The sequence below is a fragment of the Oculina patagonica genome, chromosome 8, assembly GCF_052425735.1.
Source record: "Oculina patagonica isolate OP01 chromosome 8, crgOcupat, whole genome shotgun sequence".
NCBI classification, from domain to species: Eukaryota; Metazoa; Cnidaria; class Anthozoa; order Scleractinia; family Oculinidae; genus Oculina; species Oculina patagonica.
Window position 1 is genome coordinate 28,915,091 of NC_135765.1, and position 17,022 is coordinate 28,932,112.

The 17,022-nt window shown below is 44.7% G+C and overlaps 1 protein-coding gene across 1 annotated transcript; it reads right to left on the reverse strand.

Annotated features, from left to right (window-relative positions):
* Positions 1–13,496: 13,496 nt before the first annotated feature.
* On the reverse strand, positions 13,497–15,780 carry LOC144662256 (vang-like protein 1). The gene has a single exon (XM_078523025.1). The coding sequence runs from the start codon at positions 15,568–15,570 to the stop codon at positions 14,068–14,070; it is 1,503 nt and encodes a 500-aa protein (XP_078379151.1). The 5' UTR covers positions 15,571–15,780; the 3' UTR covers positions 13,497–14,067.
* Positions 15,781–17,022: the final 1,242 nt, after the last annotated feature.

Consider the following 17,022-nt stretch of genomic DNA (forward strand, 5'->3'; position numbering starts at 1 on the left):
GCCGCGCCAGGAGACTACGCTCTAGGACGACCAAAGGGTAAACTATAAATCGGCCACGCCCGATTAAAAAGGTACCCCTTTTATATACCTAAAAGACCTGACATGACTTTGACGTTTTCTTGTCATTTTCATGTAGTGCTTAATAAATAAAAAAAATACAGCCATAAATTGCAACAGTCCGAAATATTTTAATTTAAGGCCCTTTTAAAAACCTAAATGACAGATTTCCATACCCTTTCGTATACCTAAACTTGTGAAATCCTTACCCTCTTATATGCCTGAAGCCCCAGGGGGGGTACTCCGGGATCAAAGTGACGGGGATGATCGAATGGAGGCAAAACTCAGGACCCAAAAAAATCCCTAAGTCTCCCGACATTACCCCAAAAAATCCCTGGACCAAAAAAACGCCCAAAAAATTCCTAGTCAAATTACCCCTAAATTGCCAAGGCCGCGCCAAGGCACTAAAGTTTGATTTTAATACCCAAAAAAATACCTGCCAAATTCCCCTACCCAAAAAAATCCCGGAATCGAAAATTTCGACCCCAAAAAAATCCTTCGCACATCCCCGTCACTTGGATCCCGGAGTACCCCTCTGGGCCTGAAGCCTAAAAAAGGTACCCCTTTCGGGCGGAGTCTCCACGTATATGCACGTATAGGCCATTATAGGGAGTACCCCCCTCCCCGAGAATAGAACGAAAACCCTGAGAACGGGTTCCATCCACTCCACCCCCCCCCCCCCACTTCTTGTACAACAATGGTGGTTTGAGTTTGCTTGTACGTCCAAGGGTTAATTTTGACGCAACAAATCCTATAAATGTACATTATGACGCTGCTCAATGAACATTACGTCTTTATTTTTAATCACGAGCTTAAATCGATTAAAATTTACCATCTTCACTACCGTATTTACTCGAATAAGCGCCGCCCCCGAATAAGCGCCGCCCTCAAATAAGCGCCGCAGTCCTGATGCAGCTAGGCCTTTCTCGATTATGCTAGCATTTTTTTCGGCATTTTTTGGGAAAACGAGCCTTTTTTTTCGTTTTTTCTTGAAAAAGAATTGCTAGCATTTTCTGTCATTTTTCATGACTGTGATCCAGATTTCAGCACTCAGAACTCAGAAGGATAAATAATCCTAAAGTTTCACAGTTTTGATTACTTTATTTGATAGTTTTCTGTCTGTTTAGACTGTTTGTGCGTTGTGTTACTTGTGTACTTGTGTTGTGTTATTCACGTGTGTGTTTTTTATTTTTTTTTTTTACAAATTTTTTAATATATTTTTTTTTTATTTCTTATTTTTATAAACAAAGAATTATTAAGTATCACCTGTTGTAGCCTGAATTTCAGACATCCCTCCTTGGTCGCCTACTCCCAGAAGAGACGTCTGAACACATTTGGCTCTAATGCCGTCCGGTGACGTCACTACCCGAAAACCGGGTAGTGATTTTGATTGGTTGATTTAAAAATTATTTGCATAATTATGTGAAATTATGACTGAATTTTACCGCGCGAGAATAGTAATTTGAAAACGTTTGGAAAGAGCTCGAAAGATTTCACCTTCCCAGAAATGAATTTACTAGTCATTTACCTTAAGTTTATTACTTTATTAGTTTATCTACGATAAATTTGCCAAATTTATACGTACATGTATTCTTGTTTTGTCAACAAAGCCACTCGACGCCTATGTCCTGCAGCCTCGATGAGCCAGTGATTTCAGAACTCAGTTCCCACGGTCAAGTAGGATATTTTTGTATTGAATTCCGTTTCTTGATGCCTCTGTAACCGTCTAAATTGATTCATTCAAGTACTCACGAGTGTGTTGTATTTGTCCGCTGCGTCACATATTATATTTTGATCGCTAGATAACTGAGATAAAGCAAGTCAGTTCAGATTAAATCGGTTCCGTAAAAGAATATAGCCTGCAGTCGATTAAAATCTCATTCATTTGTCGCAAGTCTTCAATAGTTTACTATTAAAACAATTTGTTGCCCTGTAATCCTTTATTGAAGCGATTTTTCTTTCACAATTTCATGGCCTCGACAGAAACTTTTCCGCATGAATTAAAACCAAAGTGTAGTGACGTCACCGGACGGCATTAGAGCCAAATGTGTTCAGACGTCTCTTCTGGGAGTAGGCGACCAAGGAGGGATGTCTGAAATTCAGGCTACACCTGTTGTTGATATGAGCATATAATGTAAGAGTTCGTAGGGTTTTTTTTAATAAAACAAAGCATTCTTTGGAATTAAAGTGGCATTTTTTAAAGAAATCAGGCATTATTTTAGCATTTTTTTTGGCTTTATGCGAGAATTTCTAGTAGCATTAAATGCCAGTTTTACTAGCATAATCGAGAAAGGCCTAGATGCAGCGCTCATTCGAGGAATTCTGTTTTACTAAAAACAGCACTATAAAGCAACTCTAAAACAAACTTGGACGTTTCTTTTCATCAAAAGCGATGTTTTGCAGTTCACAGTGATGGTTTTACTGCTCGCCCATTAGTTTTTTTATCCAACATTCTTACAATACGTAGTTTTGTAAATGCACTATGAAGTATGAAGGCCGCGAACTTTGCCAGGAGAGCTAGCGCCACTTCTCTCTTCAGCAAGAGACGAAAACTGAACATCAGAAGACGCTATTTTCGATAACTGCAAAATATTAGATTCTTTGTGGTGTCCAAATTTAAATAGCCTGCGTAGCTGGCGGTATTTTTGGGTTTTAAAGCGCGTCCAAGCAAGTCAACTCCTCGTCCCCAAGCCACTCGCGGCTGCGCCGCTCGTTGTCGCGGCTTCGCCGTTTGCTTGGACGCGTTTTAAAACCCCAAAATACCGCCAGCTACGCAGGCCAAATTTAAAATAAGCGCCGCACTCGAATAAGCGCCGCACTTCAGGTGCGAAAAATTTAATAAGCGCCGCGGCGCTTATTTGAGTAAATACGGTATTTATTACACACTAAAAAAGTCTTCATTTTTTCGACGTTTTTGCTTGTTTACAAGCTAAAAACGTAGAATAGGGGTTATGTGAACAAAATTTGGAACCACATATTTGTAAACTCTCAAGGGACTTTTTTAATTTCTCAAGGGACTGTTTTAATTTCTCAAGGGATTACTTTCCGCTGTGGGTGATCACTTGCGATCTCGTGGGAAAAAACGTGACTTGTCACATTTACAAACGTTATATAACAATTTTAAAAGTGACATGTCAGCTTTCTTATCTCAACGCACGTGTGTCTAAAAGGCGATCTATAAAAAGCGTCGCACAAACAATGGATCGCGTAACTAAAACACGAATAAATAATCACTAGCACTTACATCGTTTAAAAATTACAAACGTCAAAAATAAACCATACCAAAAAACTCGCTCTTTTCAAAGATATTATTGAAGTTAAAACAAATGCAAGAGATGGGGGCTTCTTTAAGCTTCGGAGCGGTTAAAACTTCGTCATCAGCCTAGGTCGTTAGGGACGAGATTTCGCTTGACAGCAATGTTGCATGAATCGGCTTTACGACATGCGATCGTATCTACGCAGTTCGAGTGGAATTTCAGTCAAAGACAGCAAAATTCTTTCGTATTTCATCTTCAAATATAATTCGAAAGCATTCACTGAAACATTAACTGTATATATGGCTTTATATCCGACCCTCGCAGAGCCTAGACAAAACGCAGCTTGATTGTAACGATTTGTTTACGCCCCAATTATATGCGCAATGTTTTCTCCGACAGTAGTCGGAAATATCCGTATTTTTTTTCGTGCTTTTTCGTGGAGCAATCGTAACGATACGGCCTTGAACACATTGAACAGCGGTCTACCTATGTGTCACGAAGAGAAACAATGCAAAAGATGGTATACTGAGCACGACAAATTACCATCATTACACACTGACTGACATGCTGATCCTAGCAGTATGCAGGATGCGTGCAGACATCAGTATGGCCCAGCTCACACAAGCCGTAGCTCAGTTGGTAGAGCGCCCAACCGACGGAAGGCCATGGGTCGACCCGCAGGGAACTCAGATCTGTCCCTGCCAGTCATCGCCCATCTCAAAACAATGCAGCGCCGGACACAGGAAGGTCAAGACTCCAGTAGCTCCGACTGCGCCGAAAATGACAAACATGTGTGTGGCAGATCACGTGGAGCAACCAGGAACCCAGCGGGACAGCACCAGAAGAAGGTGATCACTAGAACAACAAGTAGTGGGAGCTGCAGTGGCCTGGGTGCTGGACTCAGATAGTGGTCCGGGAGCCCTGCCAGGGACTCCAGTGCCCCCACCCCAGGGCCCAGTGCAAGCAGAAGCATCCAGGAAGCGAACAAACCCCCGGAAGAAACAAATGGTAGACCCAGGCCACCACTCGCGGTACCCCAGCACGGGCCGCCCCGGCCCGTGCCGTCCCGCGGACCCATGATCCTCGCTGCTCCGTGCCACCCACGGTATGCCCATCGTGCACCTCAGGCATCCTCGGGACACGGCGCGAAGTCGCCCAGAGCATCGCGAAGAACAGCCCAGCGAAGGACCGTGCGCGCCATCCCCGCCGAACTGTCGCGTCTCCGCGGAGTCCGCCCGACGGACCCCGGAGACGACTCTCGGAGACCCCGCCGAGAGCCGAGGGACCGAACAGCAGCAAAAGGACCGGCGGACTGGCGACCGAGGACGCGCGTGGGGGCCAGCACCCAAGAGAGGCACGCCCAACCGCCAGGCACAGGCAGAGCGGGCACAGAGCCGAACGCCCGCCCCAGGCACGCCCGCCCGCCGCACGCCCCGCGGCCGCCGCGCCGGGCGAGGAGGGGCGGGGGGCGCCCGGGGAGGCGGAGCCCCCACAGCGGGGCGGCCACTGCCGCGGCGCGCGAGAGGAGCAGCCCCGCGGAGCGGGCAGGCGCGGCCCCCCCCCGCGGGGAGCCGGCGACCGGGAGACGACCGGCGGCGGCGGAGAGACGGGACCGCCGGTTGCGACGTGCCCAAGCAGCCGGCGGCCGCGCGGGGGGCGAAGAAGAGGCGAAGGGGGAAAAGGCCGACGGCAACGGGAGGCTAGCCCGGCGCCCGCGGCCTGCCGCGGCAGACGTAGTCAGATCCGCCGCGCGTGGAGTTTGGCGAAATCGCCGAGCAAACCGCGAAGGGTTGGGCGGTGTACACGCATTAAGCTCTGCCCAAGTCACCCAGCCAGGAAGTTGTTCTCCCGAGTACATCTCAAGACTCATCTCCTAACGGAGTGGGGTTGAGGGATTCAGGCAAGAAAAGAAGCATTTGCCCGGAAGGAGCCCAAAGCAGCAGGAATACATCTATGTTAAAGACTGCCCAGGATGGAAGGCAGAGAAGACAGATAGTTAGTGTGCTATAGCAGCGCAGTATCTACATGATAGGCGAAGACATCAGACTAGAGGAGGTAGATGCAGGAGATGAGGTCTCTGCGAAGAGTGGTACGAGGAGAAGGCCGCAGCGGCCAAGAAGGAGAGGTGAGGTCACCCACCCTCCCTGTGATATAGGGTGTTGCTTGCTTAACGGCGTCAAAGCCAGGGGATGGACTGGACAGGGGTGACGGGACCAGAGGAGCATCTGCTACCTCTACCAGGGGGCGATACACTTGAGCTTCTGTCCCAGGAAGGACAAACAAAAGGCCTCTGGGGAACCGGCCAGGTAAAGGGTGAGCTTGGCTCGGATGACTAGTGGGGAGGGTGGCACAGGAGGAGAGTGGAAAGAGCAGGAGAGGAGCAGACGAAGAGGATGGAAGAGGAAGAGGTCAGGGGAGGAAGATGGTGGAGGGAGTTGAAGTTGAACGGAAGAGTAGTTGATGTTCGGACCGGTCCGGAACGGCACACTGATGATGTGCAGTGAGTCGAGTCGCGAGCAAAGAGATGTCTGTAGGGACAGCGAAAGGAACAGAGAGAGAAGAAAGAGACGAGAGGGGGAAAAAAAGTAGAGGGAGGAGGAGAGCGAAAGAAAGAGTAAATAGAGGTAAAGGGACGGAGGAGAATCTAGTGAGAATGATAGGAGGGGCCCCCAGGCGAGATAAAGGGGAGGGAGGAGAGAGAGGTGCGACGGGAAAGAGTGCCGACATGTGAAGGATGGAGTGGGCGGACCAGGAGAAATTGAGGGGTGGGGGGGAGCAGACCGACCCCTAGACTGAGCACTCGGGATCAACGCATATTTTCAGAACCTTGCTCTCTGTGTACTACCGCAACGACAAAGGTGTGACGTGTGGTGTTTGCGGTAGGCCAGATTGCGAAGTAAAAACCGAAAAAGAGGTGGCACGGACGGGGAAGAATAGCTGTACGGTAAAAAAAAAGATAAAGTCTAGAGAAAAAGGAAAAAAAGAAGAGAAAGTTCAAGAAAAGGAGAAAGAAGGGAAAGGAAAAAAAAAAAAGAAGAACACAAACACAAAAACGAGACAATAGGTAGCGAAAAACATACAGGACAGAAAAAGTAAGGGAGCAAATAAAAGGAAGAAGGTCAAAAAAAGCAGGAGAGATATGAAAAGAAAAAAAAGAACAGAGAGTGGTACAGAATGAGGGTAAATGCCCCCGAAGAGGAAAAGAAGAAAAAGGAAGGAAAGAAAGAGAGAAGGGAGGAGAGAGAGGAGGAGACACAAGAAGGAGAAAAAGATGAGGGAAAATTTTGACAAATCTGTTCTTACTAGTAAACACAAAAAAGGAATAGAATAAATGGTAAACCAAGTGATTGAATGACAAAAGACAAGCCAGGTAAACCAGATAAAAATACAAGGAATAGAATAAATCAAGAAGAAACAAAAGAAAAGAAATCACGATACTAAACTGCCAATAGGAATAGAGAAAAAGAAGAATGACGACAAAAGAAAAGCCAGGGTAAACCACGGATACTAACGAATAGGAATAGCAGTGGAAATCAATGTAATGAACTGACCAATAAGAAAAGCCAGGTAAATCACGGAATGAACTGGCAAAGGAAGAAGGTAGACCACGACAGTCATCCACCACCCTATCCCACGAAGGAACACAAAAAAGCCACGAGACGAACTAAGAAAAAAGTAAATATCCCCCCCACAAAAAAACCAGCGAGAGGGAAAGGGGGAGATGAGAGAGGGGGGAAAGAAAATCGGGGAGCGGCGAGCGACCGCCGGGAGCCCGCGGCCGCCACGCAACAAAGCACCGCACCGGGCGAATCCCGCCAGCACGCAGGAGGTTTAAAAGGTGGTAAAGGTCGTTCAGAAAGTGGTAGGAAAGGAAGTAGGAATATACTCCCCCCGAGGAGATGTCCAGCAGAGTACCCCCCAGAGTAAAGTGGAACAATCACCAGGGTGGAGAGAGGACTAAGAGGCGAAGAACAACGCAGTGCCCCGACCAAGTCGAACCCAGACCCAATGAAGTTGACGACAACAAGGCCAAAAGGGGACGAGAAAGCCACGCCCAGATGTCGTGACTGGCCCAGTGGTGTAGGGAATAGGCATGTTCCCGCCAGAAGCGTACAGCTAGAAGATCAAGTCAAGAAATGAGTCCGTCGCAGTGGCGGAAGGAGACGATAGTTGAAGGTTATTGGCGGGAGAGGGAAAAATGGGGGACGATAGGAGGCAGAGGAGAAAGCGACCAGGGCCTCAGGACCCCCGCCACCAACCAGCCACCCAGAAAACGAGAAAACCAATAACAAAAACAAAGAGAGAGGAAAAAGTAGCAAAATAGAAAAGAAGAGCAACAAAGACGCGCCAGCAGACAGCCCACCCCGCCCCAGAAAGCAGTAGTCAGCACCCAGGACAACCGAGCCGTCCCACCACCCCTGAGGGGGGCCCCGGGCCCGCCTACAGGAGTGGAGGAGTGGGGCTGTGTGTGATTAGGGAGGAGGGAGGGGGGGGAGAGAAAAAAAGAAAAGAAGAGAAGAGAGAAGAAGATGAAGGAGAAAGGTAAGAGGGAGGGGAAAAGGCAAAAAAGTGGAAGGGAGGAAGAATTGAGGGAGGAGAGGGGAAGAAGGAAGGGAAAGGGAGGGAGGGAGAGGGAGGGGGGGAGAGAGGGAGGGAGGGGAGGGAGAGGGGGGGAAGAGGGGAGAAGGGGGGAGGAGGAGAGAGAGGAGAGAAAGTGGGGAGAGGGAGAAGGAAGGAGAGGGAGAGGGAAGAGATAGGGAGAGGGAGGGGGAGAAGGGGGGAGGTGTTGAGGAGAGAAGGGAGGGGAGAGGGGGGGGGAGAATGGGGAGAGGGGGGAGAGGAGGGGGGGGGGAGGGGAGGGGGGGGAGGTTGTGGAGTGGGGGGGGGGAGGGGGGGGAGGAGTTGTGGAGGGGGGGGGAAGTGGTGGAGGGGGGGGTGATGGAGGGGGGGGGGGAGTGGGGGGGGGGGGTGAGTGTGATGTAGGAGTGGCGGGGGGGAGGGGGGGGGGGGGAGTGGGGAGGGGGAGTGGGATGCGGAGGGGGGGGGTGAGGTGTGGGGGGAGGGGGGGTGGTTGGTGAGGGGGGGGGGTGGGGAGGGGGGGAAGGGGAGGGGGGGGGGTGGGGAGAGTAGGGGGGGGGGGGGAGTGAGGGTGGGGGAGGGGTGGGTGGGAAGGGGGGGGGGGGGGAGGAATGTGGGAGGGGGAGAGGGGGAGGGAGGGTGGAGGAGGGACGGGAAAGGTAGGTGGGTAGGGAAAGGGTAAGGAGGGGGGAGAAGGGTGGGAGTGGAGGGATGGGGGAGGGGAGGAGGGGGGGGAGGAGGAGGAGGAAGGGGGGGGGAAGAAGGAAAGAGGGAGGGGAGGTGGGTAGGGGAAGGGGAGGAAGGGGAGGGGAGGGAAGAGGGAGTGGGAGGGGAAGAGAGAAAAGAAAAGAAGAGGGGGGGAGAGAGGAGAGAGAGAGAAGAGAGGAGAAGAAAAGATAGAGAGAGGAAGGGCGTCGCAAAAACAAAGCGTGGAACGCATATTTTGCTGTTTCATTTGCTAATTTCGCTGCCGTAATCGACTGCCTCGAAAGGTCCTTGCAATTTTAAAGTATAGAATTGTCAGATCTCGGTGAAATTTGCACTGTTTATTTGTGTAATGTTAAGGAATATGTGTATAAATACCCGGCGCGGACGAGCCATTTTTGACAAAATTATATGGCTGCATTTCCTCCGCGAAGATAGGAAATTGTTAAACTAAACTACAAAGAAACTGTAATGATAAGTTCGAAGAACAATGCACAGGATAAACCTTCGACTCATACTTCATGCAAAAACGTCGATATCTCGAAGAGACTTTGATTTATTACACACATGATGCTTTCGACATTGCTGATCCTAACAATATGCATGACGCGTGTCATATATGAACCTAGTAAATGCTCCAGCTCACCACGAGTCTTTCATACCTCAGTGGAGCGCCATTCTCGTCTCCAGCGCCGCTTGTCCCTCTTAGCCGATGCCAAAGGTCTAATACGACAACTGGGTTGGAAAGATTTATGTACCCAGCGTCAAATTCAGAAAGCCTTAATGGTATATAAATCTTTTAATGGCTTGGTTCCTGAATACCTATCCGTCTAAATTTCTAAAACGTAATGGAACGCATTATTCTCTATAAAGGGATTCCGAAAACAAACGTTAACTGGTTGTACCTCATCCACGAACTAACTATATGAAAAATAGCTTTAGTTACAGTGATGCAACTCTCTAGAACAGCAAACTCAGAATGATAAACTCCTTGAATCAATTTAAAAGCAAAGTTAGACACAGCATTCATGGAAAACAGGATTAGTTTAATATTTAAATTAGAATTTCTTTAATTTTATTATAATTAATTAGTATTTTGCATGGATTGTTAATTAATAGTTTATTTTGTATTAATTTTTATTATAACTTACTAGTATTACCCGATGTTTTTACCGTGTATAAAGAATTGTTAAATAAATAAATAAAATAAATAAATAAATAAAAAATCGGGAAAGTTTTTCAAATTTGTCGTTCGAAATTTGTTTTAATCTTGATCAGCCAAAACCATCCTTGATTATTTTCGCTTTTTTATTACTCCTTTGTTGTTTTTCTATGTTAGAAAACTATTATTTTGAGGTTTCTTTCAATTTATAAGGAATCAGAAAAATGACTTAATATACCGTAACATTGCTCCTTTCACAAGGAGCTTTTTTTTTTTTTAGGGCTTACAGCAAGGCGCCCAAAAGTGTGACCACTTTTAATTTATTCGCATTCTTTCGTGCAGATTTAATCCAATCAGAAGTCAACTGCAAGCTGTCCACGGCTTTTGATTGGATTAAATCTGCACGAAAGAATGTGAATAAATTAAAAGTGGTCACACTTTTAGGCGCCTTGCTGTAATCGAATCATTATCATGATTGCGGTACGGAGAAGGAGGGGACGCCTGCTGTGTTTTAGGATTCAACAACATCCGTTGTGGTTACATCGTTTCCTTGGGTTATTTTTGTACTTCTGTCAAGTCTACTTCTTTGTTTAGTACAAGAAATGCTCTGTCTATTGTAACTAATAAATTAAATTTAGACCACTTCAATGGGTCATTTCCGATCTGTCAAAATTCAACTTGACTCTTGAGATAAAAGAGTTAAAATATTAATTAAATCTCATCTGACAAGACTGGCTCAGAGTTGTTTTTCGCGTTTTCAAAATTTTTTCGCGTTTTTCAAGATTTCATGTCACTTTTCAAGATTTTATGTATTTTTTCAAGATTTCACGTAGCTTTTCAAGATTTTATGTATTTTTTCAAGATTTTAACGCATGATACTCATCGTACACCATATGGTTGGGATTACTTCACTTCTTTTCTCAGCTTTGAAACAAATTTCCCAGTTGTCACAGGTCGTCCCATGGCTACCAGCCTTTAACTGGCTGTATAAGCATGATATTAAAGTACTCTTTTCAATTTAAGAAAAAAAAATTTAGATTGGAATTAAGACTCTTGACCCATCTGAAAAAAAAAAAGAAATTGTTTTTTGTGCAAAATATTGTTTCAGCTGGTTCGGAAGTGTTAGTCTGAAATAATTTCATTTGGCCTGTTTTATACTCAGAGCTTGATGAAACCTGGGGCCCGTTTAATTTCTCGAAAGTCCCGAAAACTTTTCGGGCATGCAAAGACATATTTATATACCGTATTTACTCGATTAAACGCCGGACCCCGTTTAAACGCCGGCCTCGTTTAAACGCCGGGTCAAAACTGCTAATTTTTAAATAAACGCCGGGGACGTTTGATCGAGGTCCAGGCTAGGCGTTGCCGTTTATGGACTTTTTTTAAAACTTTATATCCGTAACATTTAGTTGTTCCCATTTGTTCATATAGTGTTTCGATTCTATTTGTCTAAAATCTTGATTGCAACGTGCCGTATGCAGTACTGAAACCCTTGGTAATAGTTTTCTTCGGGGACCCAGAGACAGTTTGTCCGGGCGGGACAAAGGGAAAAATTGTTCTGCTTTGACAAACTGGCCCTAGGTATCGAAGGATGGGTGATAATAAATCAACTTGAAAAATAACAGAAAGTTTCACTTCGTTAATAAACGCCGGGCCCGATTTAAACGCCGGCTTCAAATAAACGCCGGGTCCACCAGACCAAGTTTGAAATAAACGCCGGGGACGTTTAATTGAGAAAATACGGTATTTAGTTATCTGTATATTAAAAACAGAAAGGTGTATAGTCCTGAAACTTTGTATGAAGGGAACCTTAAATATTTGAATAAACTGCTCTGTATAATCACAAGTGCTTTGAGACTTTGCTTTGGGTTTCCGGGTGCGAAAACTTTTCGGTACCTTCCCGTGGACTAAAGAGCTATTTACACCCCCTCCTCCCACCCCTGGTGCGCGAAATGTTTTACCTTCCTATTCCTCGTAGATTATGAAAAGATTCCCTAATCGGGTTCATTTCACCCTGGAGGGTGGTGTATGCGGAAACAAATGAAACCATGAAATTCAAAGGCTTTTACCTTTCGGCCATGTTCTATTTTTTTGGTCGTCTATTTTTCGGGGTCAAGAACCGCTGCCCTGGTAAGGGTTTTATCGAATACCAAGCCGGAACATCAAGGTTCCACCAAGTCTGTTAGCGGAGGGTCTTTCTAAGTACGAATTAACACTTCCACATACTATCTGCAGGAGATAGAAATACTCTGGTTCCGGAACTGAAAGACTTAAACAAACTTCGATCAATGCTGTGCTAGTATGACCTTATATTTTTTTTTAAAAAAAGCGGCCGTTTAAAGGAATGAAAGATGATCATGAAATGTTCAAAATGAATGACAATTTGCGACCGGAGTAATATCAATTTTATAGAAGGAATAAACCATAATAAATATTTATCAAAAGTCAATGAACATTTCACTCATTTTCTTCAACCACCCAAGTAATTTATTATTTCCGATATGGACACGACAGATTAATTAACAGAACGATTTCTTCCGAGCGTGCCACGAATACCCGAACAATACCGAAGACGATAAGTTCGCAATCGGCTGTTCGTTGCCCGCGTGAAAATCGCTTAGGAGCTGCTTAAAATACGGTAGTTACAAGATTAAGGATTTACAAAATTAAGTTTTCCCATTTCTGTTGTCACGTACTCTCGAGAAAGCTGAAAGTCATCGAAGATTATTTGTAAAGCTCCGTTGAAGTAGGCTAATTATTATTCCGGACATGGTAGATTTGTTTACATTCCCGCTGTGACGAAAACCAGCCCTTTAGGCATTTCACACCCATTTCACACTATCAATTATTACAAACACGTTGGCTAGCACATCCGAATCACGTTCATTCACCGTTTATGGCCGAATCATTTAAAGAATCGTTGATACGCGAAGATATTTTGATCTTAGCGATTTATAATCAGTAAGTCTGGTTCGTGTTATTAAAATTGCTAATCTCCGAAGGGTCAAAGTAGGGGCTTTGTTAACCGCTATCTTCGATCACGAAACTTAAACGTTTCAAACGCTCCGTGACAGCTCTTTTGTGCAAGATCTAATGATTTAACGTTCGCAAGGCGGTAAAATCCAAGATAGACAATCACAGGAGAAGCATATTGATTAAATCTCATATGTTAAACTATAAAAGACAATTCAGGCCGATATCTCATGCAGTCAAAACGGAAAAGTATTGTAAAGGGCTCTATTAAGAAGTTTGCCGAAGGGGGCTGGAAGGCGCATCTGCGAAAGAATTCTATTCAAACAAAGCAATTCAACTGCGTGGAATTTGTAAATTCTCTTCTAAACAGATTTATGTCCAGCTTTTAACAGCTCTGTAAAATGTAAACAATCTTCCCAGCTTCTCTCTCAATGTGGTTTAGTTCTGATCTCGCAGCAAACAGCAGACGATATTCGATCGTTTGTTAAACATATTGAAATAGAGAGTTAATCATGCATACCTTTCGGCCCATTTGCGACCGCAATAAATAAAAGATCTACAACCCAGGAAGGATTAAAAGAGAACGCCACGTCCATCAAACACTTGTGCTCCCCGCCGATTTCTACTCTCGAGAAAATTAACTGAGGTCTTAATTCCATTAACACAGGGTAAAGTCGCATGATTTTTTCTGTCTCGCAAACCGGTACAGATTCCAGGGCGCAAATTACCTCTGCAAGATGTTACAACAATATCAAACAAACAAGCACAGATAACACAAGAACAGAAAATTCTGTTTGTGTTATTGGATTTAATGGCGTGCAACTTCAACCCGCAAGTAACTATCAAAATCAGCTGCAGAAGATTTAATTATTTTGCAGTTTATAAATTAAGCTGGAATTTCGGTCGTGTCTTAAGGCAAAATATAATAAACGAAGATCAAACTTATTTTGCACGACCTACGATCCAATCTATTGCAATTAAACTACCAATCCATTCGAAAATGTTGTAGCGTTCAATTCAAATGTTGTTCTTTGTACACGATTACCTTAGCGAGTGCAAAAGAATGAACAATGTTCTTTGCTTGTAACATTTTCTAAAGAAATTCTATACAATAATGATTGTATTCGAAGCCACTTAAACGCTAGTACGAACGGGAAAACAATATAATTTGTACATTTCATGTTGAAATAAACATTCAACTGTAATATCCAGGTTCTTGAAAATTGTCCTTAACTTAAAGTTTGTTTCTCTTTGAGAGCACACACTTGAGAAATACAACGGTATAGGTAGTAATTATATTTACAAAATATATAGTCCACATTGTTTGTCGCTTGCTCAAACCGAGGTCTCGGAGTTGAGCCTCAAAACAAACTTGTTGCTTTCAAAGTCAAACTCGTCCTCTGAAATATCAAAATAGGGGAGTCTACGGATCGTAACTACCAGGGAAAGATCCTCGCATTTAAGTTGAAACACTGTTGAAGAGGAAAGTGATTTCGTAACCTGTTCCTCGCAGACTAAACTCCAGCTTTGAGTTCGCTTTTTGGTGGTAAATTCCACGCAGGGCTGGTCGCTCATATAACGTTCCAGAAAGGCTTTTGGGGTCATATCAAAAGTAAGGCAATGTGCAAGATGCTTGATAATTCCATCCATTGTGAAACGATGATGAAGTCTAACTGTTCTCAAGTACTTCTGAAGCGGCCTCGCAAATGACGGAAACAGAGATTGAGCGGTTTCTTCGGGATCCATAGGAACACACGGACCGCGTTCGAGTTGGACGCGTTTGATGTGTCCAAACGCCTCTTCGCAGGCGTTATACAAACGAGCCTTTCGCCGTTTCACCTTTCGATCGAACTCTGCTTCTTCGTAAAAGCGGTCATTTCTCGCTGGATCGCGTCGGCGAGTAGAAGCCGCCGTTAAGATTGCTTTAGCCCGCGGGTTTACTTTGTCATTTTGCTTGCCGTCTATGTCATAAAACTTGAGACTCGAGAACTGCTTGTGCGATGACCTCGCTGGCGTCTGCGTTAGATAGGGATTAAACTCGGGAAAATCCTTATAATACTGCTCCAAGACAAACACGGCCGCCCGCTGGATCGACAGAGGGCCAATGTTGTAAAATCGACTGATTCCGTCGGCGCTGCGAATGACTTTCAGTGTAAACAAAGGATCGGTCTGCCTGATCCATAACACAACCAGAGACGCGTAATGCAAAAACAGCAACGTATCAATCAGAGTAACCGCAAAATGAAGGATGTTAGAAAACTGTTCAGTCTTCTTTTCGATGATTCTCAAACCGTAGAACAGCCAGTAGCAAACTAGAACCACAAAAACAAGCACATTCATCCCGACTCGAAGAACAAACACTCGAGGCAAGGTGACCCGCGACTTTCGAAAATATAAAGCCCATATTCCGATCGCTAACAACAGCTCTTTGACAGTAAAGCTGATGAATAGACCGTCACAGTTTGAGCCGCACGGTGTAGGTTTCCATGTTACAACGGGAAAAACCACGAAAAGAACCGGCGAAACGACAGCAAACAAGCTCAAAAACGCTTGCGGTACGAGCTTAACATGGCGCCCGAAGCTACCGCATGAGATTCGACGTCGTTCTTTGACAACATCGCTCAAGTCTGTCTCGCTAAGTGTTACGATCGATGTTGCAGTTTCGGTAATAGAAGTCGCTGTTTCGCCCCAGTTATCGTCTTGTGGAATAACCTGCACTTGTATAATTCCTTCATCTAATATTTCTTGGCTGCCCGTTTCTTCGCGGTCCCTTCGGTCCCTATGATTGTGGTCTCGGTCTCTATCACGATCAGATCTGTGGTGTTCACCTCTCGGCATGGTTAAAATTAACAACAAAATCACTGATTAACAAGCAGTTCTTCGGCATAAAATGCCTTTAGCTTCTACAGCGACCCTTCAACAGATATACGCCTTCTCTCTCGAGTGGTTGTAGCGCGAAGTGGAAGATCTTTGGCGCTCGTTCGAAGCCTCAATCACACACAATGAATTTCAAAAGCTCACGTTCTGTCGGAACGCTATTCATGTCACTTTCAAGACCTCTTTCTCAAGAGCGACTCCCATGGGACCACCTGATTGGTCGGTTTTAATTTATTAACATTCTTTGGAATAATTAGAAGCGCTATCAATGATCCTATTGGGAATTTATCCGTGTGCACGTGATTTATATTTACTCGGGTCCGAATGCTGCAAAAATTTATTCCACTGTTTAGAAATGCATCATTTGGCAGAAAATCAGAGAACATGAGGTCGATGGAAATCTAATTAGTAAAACTTAGTGGTTTTACGGTCAATAGTTTTCGGTTTTAGCGCCTCAAACCCATAGCGTGACTGAGTAATTGAAATCTGATCACTTGTTAAAAAGATAATTCACAAACAAACCATCTGCAATGAAGGAAGTTGTTTTGACTGCGAATTAACAGATTCAGTGCACTTTACGAGCAGCTCTGATACATTTAATACATGCAGAAAGCTAAGATTCAAAGACACAAAACAAACAACTAGCCGGAAGCGACCATCAAAAGCGGGCTTCGCTTTGGAATTTTCGGGAGGGAAAAAGAAAACATTTAAAGAATGGAGGTCGGTTAGATAGATGAGATACCCTTAGAATAGCGTTAACCAGACACGATGGGACACCTTGTACCTGCCTTTTCCGTCTGGTTTCATGTTACAATGGAATAATTAATCAAAATTTGAACGATTCGTGTGTCACACACTTGCGTCTTTAAGTTGCTGTTGTTGTTAAAAACACTTGAACTTTAGGAAGAGCGAAAAAAATGAAATTCAATTCGCTAAAACTAGGTGTTTTGGCATTTTTCGACGCAAAAAGTAATTAGTGATCTAAATTTTTTGGAACTAAATTGTTCTTTCAAACTTTTTTGACCGGAAGTCGGGCAAAAAATGGGCATAGATTTTTCACTTCCTGCCCGCAAGAAAGCAAGACGGTGATTGTGGATTTCTACAATTGCATGAATCAAAACTAATTATTTATGGCGGAAATGCATCAACAACACCGCACTCAAAAAGGAGTGTTTTCCCGTTGTAAGCTCAGCAACAATCTGCTTTCGAGGTTTTTTCTATTGGATTTGGTTTATTTCGGACTAGAAGTTTTGTGTGAATATTTAAAACGGAAGGGGGTCAAAACCAGCCATCCTTGAACCAAAGAAAAATATTGCGGATCTTTTCAAAGTGGAGTGTTCATTTTCTTTTGCGGGGGTGGGGAGGTGTATACCTTTTTCACAGTCGCAGCCAGGCCCTATTCCCCCCGCGTTT

Excerpts from the sequence above, each read along its gene's own strand:
- LOC144662256 (XM_078523025.1), bottom strand. The coding sequence starts at position 15,570 with ATGCCGAGAGGTGAACACCACAGATCTGATCGTGATAGAGACCGAGAC.